The 9,807-nt window shown below is 34.6% G+C and overlaps 1 protein-coding gene across 1 annotated transcript; it reads right to left on the bottom strand.

Moving 5' to 3' along the window:
- Positions 1–897: 897 nt before the first annotated feature.
- Positions 898–7,909, bottom strand: LOC125850811 (uncharacterized). Its single transcript, XM_049530649.1, has 11 exons — positions 7,786–7,909; positions 7,435–7,588; positions 6,194–6,596; positions 5,404–5,581; positions 5,182–5,321; positions 2,063–2,927; positions 1,753–1,853; positions 1,415–1,559; positions 1,268–1,336; positions 1,069–1,170; positions 898–969 (listed from the first exon to the last, which is right to left on the bottom strand). The coding sequence occupies exons 2-11, from the start codon at positions 7,532–7,534 to the stop codon at positions 898–900; spliced, it is 2,175 nt and encodes a 724-aa protein (XP_049386606.1). The 5' UTR covers positions 7,535–7,588; positions 7,786–7,909.
- Positions 7,910–9,807: the final 1,898 nt, after the last annotated feature.

Here is a 9,807-nt window from a genome sequence, read left to right as displayed (position 1 = left end):
GTATATTAAGGAAAAAAGCAATCATCTTTCGTAGTTATTCACTTAGCTGACTGATTGAATGTGACATTAAAGCTTCTTAAGCATTGGTACACCGCAAAGGAATCATTACTGAACATTTTAACTAGTACTCACTTAAATCCCTGCCAAGAAAAACCAATATTTTTTCCTAGTCGATAGCCTTGGACAAAATCTATCATCCACATTATTTTATTTTTTTGCATGAAAACTTTGGAGTCAAGAAGAAGTGGTGGTGCCAAAATGGTCAAAGAAAGGACAAGAAGATGAAAATTATGAAAGGAAAGAAACTTCAGCAAAAAACCAGCACAAGACTGCCCTGTTGAGGTATCAAGATCATAGGAGTTCTAATACCATGTGAAAGTTTGAGCATCCAACCCAAACCTTAAGACAAATAAGAAGTTTTCAAAGACCTTATAAACCTAATTGGATGCCGTTATATACTCAAACTGAGACATTATTATATAATTCAACAACCTTCCACAAGTGTAACCAACTCTAGGGATCACTCATGTATTTGAATGTGGACTTACGAGTGCAAGAGTGACCTACGAAGGTAGGCTCAGATATCATGTGAGAGAATGAGATGAGATAACACATTAATAACTTGACAATTCAGAGAATACAAGAGACCTATTTATAGGTGTCAAATATAATACATATAGTACTTGTCCAATATGGAGAAATATGTAACTTAAGAACTTAACTCTTTTCTAACACAATTAAATAAGCAAACTATTTAAAGTTCATGACTGTAGATAATATTATGTGAAAAAAAGTAACACAGCGTTTTGCCTCACATTGTGATTTAATAGTATAATACTCTGCTCAAACTTTAGCTTTATAGTTTAGCAAAGCAGACTCCCCAACTCACTTTAAGAATTAAGCATTATCTGAAGTTCGAATCAGATACCCACACTGCATACTACGTGAAGAAACTTGGTACAAGTTATTCTGGCCAATGGAGATTTATTATTGCAGTCATCAACAGGACTACCCTTACCACATTCCATGTATACAAGTATATAGACGTAAAATATCCAATGGAAACACCAGACTCATCACATAAATAAAGAACACAAACATGTTGGTTGGAAGAAGTGAAGTACCTGCCAGCGTTCTCATCACTGAAGAAGATTTTCCAAAGGAATAGTTCTTCATAGACATAAATCAGGTATTAGTTAGGGTTAAAACAGCCTAGATCTATATGACATGATGGTAAAAGACATAACAAATTTCAAGAAATACATACCTTGGAAGAGGCACTGAGAAAATCCCACACTTCATGTTGCTCAGCCACATTGGCAATTGACAAGAGATCCTGTTAGGGAAAGAACATTTAAAGCAACCAGAAGGCACAAATATTCCAAATACATATAAAAGCAGTGCTGTGACATACTTGCAGATATTTGTCAAGCTGAATGCAACGCTGATGAACGAATGCATCTTCTGTACTAGATGAAAATATCCTCTTAGGAGGCAAATGCAATGTGTAATTAGGAATATCCTTCAGGATTCTATGCAATCTCTCGAAGTTCCTGTATCTGCTTAAACGGCACCCAATAGGAAGATATCAGCTAAACAGAGCCAGCGAAAGTTGAGAAAAGAACTTGTTCAGTGTTCAAAGGGACTTCTTTAATTGCAATACCAAAAAATTATAAACACAATACCATTGAAATGAAGATGTTTTTATATGATAGGGCACCATTAAGTAGTTAAAATACATGAAAACAATACCTTCTCTTTACAAACCAAGTACTGTTATTGGCATCAGTAACTGCGATTGAATATACAGCAAAAGATTTTGAGCCCAGCTTCTCAAAATATGCACCCAAAACCTGGGGCAGGAGGAAACATTATTGATCAACAAGAATCTTAGAAGACAGAAGTCAAAAGGTAACCGTGTGCAAAATAATCAAGATTTGAGACCATAGCTCATAAAATTGGTTATACAACACCACACAAGTTTTAAATTTCTCATGAGCCAGCTTGACTTCTTGGGACACATTTTGGAGTATGAGGGAAAGATTGAGGAGAATTCACATACCCTGCACTTCAGCTTTGGTAGATGATGTCCCTCACCACGAATCACCATGTCTGAAGCACTCATAGTGCTAGGTACTGCATTCTTAAATTCTGTACTATAGAATTCTGATATAATGGATCCACCACCTTTGCTCATAAACAAATCTCCAGTATTTTGTTGGATAATTAAATCAGATGTACTATTTGATTTCTTAAGTCTCTTAGTCTCATATGCAACAATGGCAGAAGCATTGTCAACATCATAGAGAACTCCTCCCTTGGACGGAGCATCCTTTATCAGCTCTTGAGACAAATGCAAAGGATGACTTCTCTGATCATGTGGCTGATTTGGATCATGTGGTTCATCTTCCATTATCATGGCTACTTCAGATTTCTGAGTTGGTAACTCTTTCCCCACATCTTTTCCACTGCTTACTGTAACCTTTACTCCAGGAACCTGAACTCCTCCCGTGGAAGAATTCTTTTGGAGTTTTTTCTTATAATTTCTGCCGATAGTCCACATGTTCTCAAGATTTTCAGGCATCAGAACTTCTGTTCTTCTCTGGGAAGCTGCTTCAAGGACACGAGCCCAGTCAGCGGGCCGTGGATGGCTAGCCTCGTCTTGAATCGAACCAGAAATTGAACTTCCTGCACTAGCTGATGATAATTCTCTTCGATGGTCATATTGGCAAAGTGGGACATCAGTCCCTTGACTCTTGGTAGGTGTTTTCTGTTTATGATCAGATTCTGAACATTTTACAGTGTCTGAGGGAGCAACCTGATTGCGATTATGACTTTCTACTTTAGTCGATTTACCATCGCCAGACTCCTTACACCCCTCATCATTATATGCAAGGAAAATGTATTCAATCAATTCATTAATATACCTGCAAGAAAATATATCAAGTACAATAGCAAATGAGTAACAAGTTAATACGGAATGGGTAGCTACACAAATTGAAATGGGATAGGCCAGATTGGTCAATCAAAAATGTGAATCAACTGTGAAATTCTTACTCCCATTTGTACAGTGATCAATTAAAACAGTGAAAGAACAGTCTATCCATATCAGCAGTTAAATCTTGGGAAACTACAAGAGCACCTTAGATAGTGAGGAAAAAGCAGCACTGAGTTGCAATTAAAAGGTCATAATTACTAATGTAGACCACTAATTTCTCACCAGCAACAACCCCACACATGAGTCTAATAGTCTTGACACTTATACGGCAAACCAAAGGTCAAACCACGGGTCATTAAAAATTCTTTTACTTATTTTCATTAATGAGCAAATCACAACCTAGATAACAAGTGGGCAGTGGCCCCAATTACCCCAACACCAACCACCTCCCGCAAAACAGGAAGGGGAAATGACTACATTTAAGTTATTTTTTTTTTATGAAGATGACTACATTTAAGTTATTGGTCTCCCTCCCATAGACAAACTCTCGCAAGTTCATCATCTTCTACTAAAGTCCAATATGCTAAAAACTTAATGACTGCAAGAAACTTCAATTTACTCAAATTAAGGAAGTGTTCTATATTTAGAGGGGGGAGATGTAGCTAGGATAAGATATCCTCAATTCACATTATAAAGAGCATCGAACACCAAGGTGATCATAACTTTTTACTGAACATCTTCAACATGTATGCGGGATTATAAAGGAATAAAACTAAAAGTAACATTTGTTCCGGAGATCAGAAAGGGATTCTCATTTGCCTTTCATACTGATTAGAAAGTTCATCCCAGGACAAAGATATGTGATTCAAATGTCCTTGAGGCAATAGTTTCCTAGATAGACAAAGTTACTGGTTAAGTAACCATTAGACCTTTTAAGTTCGTCTCCATGAGGATAACATAAAATTGTGCTGTAAATTTTTCAAAATGGTAACATATCTTCATCAGCTTAAAGACTGCTGGCAGCAATGTTTACAAAAAAGGCCCCTGTGTGCTTTACAAGGCTTCCAAAAATTGCAAAATGGATTCAGCATCCCTGACAAAAGACTCTTTACACCAAAATATAAATTGTAAATACAGTTCATTTTAACTACTTGACTAGAAAATAGTTCAGTAAATTGTACTAGTCTTTTGAGCCTTATCCCATTGTTTCAATTCAATTCAATTCAAATAACTTTTCTATATTAGCTGAAAACATATACAGTGTGCCTATCTTCCTCATCATCAGACACCAACTGCAATAACAAAAATGGAAGTCAAAAATATGCTGAGGCAGGAGGGGGGAAGGTGAGGAGAAGAAAAGTTACTTTCCACAGTGTAAGCATACTTCTATCTATAGAAGGAGGCCATTTTTCCTCTCTCTCCCAGCGCTCTTCCTTAACATTTTTTTTCCCGGGTGTTTGGGTGGAAGGGATCAAGATCCTCTTTCTTGTTTCTTTCCAATCATCTAAGTACTCATAAGAAAATAACAAATAGGATCACGAAAGGGGAAAAAAGAATCATCAAGAACTTTCCTAACCATAAAGAATCACCAAAGAACAATATTGGACTAGCTGTCTTAGTCGCTCAAGTGTAATGTTTTGATAACATCCTAAACATAAATACTCAAATTTCATAGATATGCAGACCTAAATATCACGACCAAAAACAACCACTCTGAATCTAATATATTTCACATGAAAAAAACAAAAAATATACTCAATACCCCTAACTGCGGAGGCAACACAATTGAGTCTTAGTTCTCACTGGTAACATTTACTGAACAGTAAGGCAGTAATCAACAACTTTAGACCCTTACAACCAATTAGCAGCTATACTACAGGGGGCTTTCTTCTCAAAGTAATGAATAAACAAACATACAACCTTCTAATTCCATGGTATAAACCTAGCCGGTGAAAGCATCACAGATATAGACAAAGTTATGTATACTGAGAGAACTAAATTTTGATGGTTCACATTTGTAAGAGATTAGTCAGTAATGCCTAATCAACAACTTTAGACCCTTACAACCAATTAGCAGCTATATTACAGGGCTCTTTCTTCTCAAGGTAATGCATAAACAAACATACAACCTTCTAATTCCATGGTATAAACCTAGCCAGTGAAAGCATCACATATATAGACAAAGTTACATATACTGAGAGAAATAAATTTTGATGGTTCACATTTGTAAGAGATCAACTCACGCAGGGCTTGCAAAATTCAGAAGAGGTTGTATCACTAAAGAAGTTAATAGTTCTCTGGATATACATCGAACTAAGGGGCTTTGCGCTTCTCTGGGTCTTAGCACAACAGCTAAGATTCCACCCATGAGCCGTTGAAGTACCTATAAAATAAGCATTAGATAGCATGCAAAGTATGTCAATTGAGAAAGAGTCGATTTTTCCATCAGAACGCTCCACTCACACCTTGTACTCACTCTCAGCTGATATCAAAGCAGGGTGGAGTTCTTTAGAGACCAAGAGATGGTGCTTCAACCTTTCATCCCTTTCTTCCGAAGACAATGTACCCATGACGTCCACGCCAATAGCTGTCTGGTTCCTGCGGAAAAGGTCTAGGTGATCTCCTACCAGGTCCACCACATCCCTAAAAATTAAATAACTTGGTTCAATTGCTGGTGACTCAAAACCAATACAACAGTCATAAAGTGAGAAACAACAGATAGAATAACAAAGAAAGATTTGTGTTTAAGAATAGCAATGGGAGCAGTAATCAAATAAATGCCCCACTTTGCCCCTAGTGGAGTGGAGAGAGGGGGTCGTAAGTGGGAAATTGGGAACAAACTGACTGTATTCTTTCTTGACTAAGTTATTGCCAATGATGGTATAGTTCACTAATAGGATCACGAAAAACAGTGAAAATAGTCATTAGTTAGCTAAAAGTATTGTGTCTTCAATTATTGCAGGCACTACAACGGCTATTAGATGTGAGAAGAAGTAACCAATAATAAAGGGAGGGGATGGCAGGGTAGGGGAATGTGTTTCTTTAACAAGTAGTAAAGCATATATTGATAGAAAATAAAAATCTAGTGGTAAGTTTGTGCTAGTACATTTACATAGACAGAACCCACCTATGAAAAAACAAAAAGAAAGGGTTCCCTCCGTAAATTCCTATCCCTGTAGTAAGTTGGGGATATGTGTTTCCTGCCCCATTGCGTCATCTCTATTTAAGTCAGAGGGATGACTGGGAAATAAATACCTTGTCAACAGCTCAACAAGGTTAATTCCTTTCACTCTTCCAGATATTTCACCAAGGACATCCATGATTATTTCATGTATCAGCTCTGGTGCCTCTTTGTCAGGAGTAATATCGGAGTACCACAAATCTATCACAAAATCATGCAAAACCTTGTCAATAAACTCCTCTGCTGCTGCCTCTACGAGTGGAGAACCAATTTTCCTCTTCCATTTCAGTGTGGGTGGTGAGGTAGAAAGTCGGCTATCATTCACAGATAGCTGCTTCTTTTCTAAGTGCGCCAAGTATGTCGGTGGTCGGACATTCCGAACTTTCCAGCGGAACTCCACTTCATTAAACAATATGCGTGATCCAGAAACCAAGAGTAAAGCTATAGGTAGATTCATCCACATTGATGTACTGGTGTCTGCAATCAAGAGTCGAATCCAAAAAACAACCATGATGCAACAATAGAAAAGCAAATTGACGGTTGTGACAAGCAATTTACCACAAAAATTGAATGAATACTCAGAAGTATGATAATTTACTCAAAGAAAGCATGTTGTTGAAGTATGGCAGGTGGTAACAAGCTTGCGAATCTATCCACGATTTTTTTCCCTTTTCCTTCTCCCCTTTTTTTCTGAAAACCTTAATGAATGTTACTTCATTTGTTGAAGTATAAAACAAATTTGAAGTAACTGAAATGGTCAATGGAACCACCCACCAGAAGACCACTGACATCATACCAAAACAAAAGGGGCAAAGAATTAATAATTTTGAGAGTTTTTCTTTTAAATCCAATCTCATCCGAATTTCACAACCGCAGTTGAAGCTTCTCTGGTAGAAATTAAGGAACAAGACCAACAAAATGAGTGCATGTTTAAGCATTCTATAGTAACATCAAATTATAGTGCCAAAGCCACCCCAATGTAAAGGTACAACAAACTCAGTAACCAATTATAATTTTATTTTTTTTATTCAGTAAAGTATTTCATTAACAAAAGGCATCAAAAAGGTGCATCGTTACGACTTGCAATGAAAGAAAGATTGACAAAAGAAACTGAGATAAAGAAAAAGGAAGTAACCAATATTTTAATCTTCATTCCAAGAACAATACTCACGAAACCCCATCAAAGAACATCAAGAAACTGAATCTTTTTAACGGCCATTGATCAAAAGAAGGTCAAAAACATACGCAATTATAGTGATAAAAACACTCTAAGTAATCCCATAACTTCATTGAGAGAAAATTGAATAGAACTTACGTGTTAAAAAGTAACAGACAGCAAATATACACAAACCCCACCAAACCGCTCGAACTTTTACTTCTTCGATCAGATCTTGAAGGGTCTCCATGGCCTTCATTGTGACCCCCCAAACCCTAGAATTCTTCCAAGAATTTGAAACCCAATTAAATCCCTAATGATAAAAAACAAGAATCCGTTATCTACAGCATCAAAATTGATTGATTCATCAAGAATCTTGGTTACTAGTCAACAAGAATCGATAAATTCTGAACCAAGAAAATTCTGGGTTCCTCTGCTTTTGGCTGCTGCCGTAGAAAAGAGAGAAAAGAAGAAGAAAACGTGGGAAAAGAGAGGTGAAATCGTCGTTACCGGTTGGAAAACACGTTAGAGCCACCTTCGTTTTGGAGCTGGACAAGCTATTGAATATTAATGTTGGATTCTAAATTCCACCATTGTCGGGGAAAGGGCGTTTTGACGATTTTACCCTCTACCACATGCTAGAGCAAAATTTAAACTAAATTATTTTTTTACAGGAATAGTTAGTGGTACTACTAATTTGTGAATAGTGATCTACTTTTTTATTATTATTATTTTATTATTACTTATTTTATTTTAATAATTTATAATCATAGTTACTATCACAAAAATAATGTTTCTCCATCTCAAAAAGGATTTATGCATAATATTATTCTCGTCTTTAGATTAAATTATTAATAGTAATTTATAATCATGATTTTATGACGATGAATATACTACTCATCCTCTTATCTTATCTTCCAAAAAAAAAAAGAAAAAGGGAGAGATAATATTGTTGCATATGTGGTGGGACCTAATCCAACTAAGCTGAAAATGATTAGTATTTTTTTTTAAAAAAAAGTGTTTTTCTTTCTAAAATGCTTCAAATGATTTTGAATAGTGATACTTTCTTTTATCTCAATTTATATAAATTTATTTGATTGGTCATACAATCTAAAAATAAAAATAAAGTTTTTAAAGCTTGTGATTCAAACAAATTATAAATATATGTGTTGACTTGTTTAGTCAGACGAATTTATTTAATTGAATTAAAAAGTTATATTTTTTAAATGAGCTTTAAAATGTTTGTTCAACCCCTAACAAATAACAGGTTGAATTAAGTAATCAATAAATCAAGTTTATATTGACGGTTCTAGTTAGAAAAAACAAAACTTCATCAGCCTTGATATTTTTTTCAAAATGTACAATTTTTTTCTATATATATACAATTTGTCATTATAAAAATTATTGTAATAGAGTATGTTATGTTGTCTTTTTAATTTTCAGTTATTAAATTTTTGCTTGAAAAATGGAAAGATAATTATTAAGTAAGGAATTAAACTTTTATCAATAGGATAAAAATTTAGATAGTCAATCAATTGAGGTGTTAAATTATTATTTTTGTACCAACATATACAAATGTATTGTCTTATTTTTCATCTTCTTTTTGTTTCTATCCTTTTTATCATCCAATTTATGTCCATAGGAATAAATTATATTTCTAGTAAAATAAAACTACATATCGACTATATTGACTATATTTTCTTATAAATAGAGCAGGAAGAGAGTGGGTATATATGAATATTATTAAAATAGGGTAGAAAAGTTGTTTGTAATAAATTTTCAATTTAAAAAATAAACTTGTCAGTAAAAATAATTTGAATCATATGCAGTAGTAAGACGTACGATTAAAAAAAACAAAGAACGGAAAGTATCAATAATACTAACAATTAAAGATAATAAAAATAGATGAAATAATAGTAGTCATAGACTTGAAATAAAAGATAATGTTAGTATACAAACAATAATACTGGTAGGAAAATAGATAACTCAACCAAACTAAAATGTTCTGCCAACGTGAAAGTGAAGACGTTCTACTATCTAATAATCATATATCCTAATTATGTTCTTGGTTGTGACACTTCGATTCCTTTTTTATCTACCTCATTCTCTCCTTAAATCTATTAATTACAGTCAACCTTTCATACCTTTTTTATTTGATCAATTTATGTTTTTTCTCTTCACATGTCCGAACCATCTCAATCTCATTTTTCACATATTTTCATTACGATGGCTACTTTCATCTTACCCTGCATATCTTTGTTCCAATAATTTTTATTTTAATATGCTTGCACATCCATCTAAGCTTTCTCATTTCTGGTACCTTCATCTTCCGAACGTGTGAGTTCTTGCTTAGTTAACATTCTATTTTGAACAACAAATTAAGCCGATCCAACAACCTCTCTATATAATTATTTTTAATTCTCAACTATATGTTTTTGTGACATAGAACAGGGGGTTCAAGCCTCTATTTTGTACATTCCATTCCAATACATTGTACGACATACTCATGATATCCCTCCATTTTCTTAAATT

The sequence above is a fragment of the Solanum stenotomum genome, chromosome 1 (genome assembly GCF_019186545.1).
Source record: "Solanum stenotomum isolate F172 chromosome 1, ASM1918654v1, whole genome shotgun sequence".
In the NCBI taxonomy this organism is placed as follows: Eukaryota; Viridiplantae; Streptophyta; class Magnoliopsida; order Solanales; family Solanaceae; genus Solanum; species Solanum stenotomum.
Note: the sequence above shows the minus strand (reverse complement) of the source record. Positions and strands in the feature narration are given on the sequence as shown.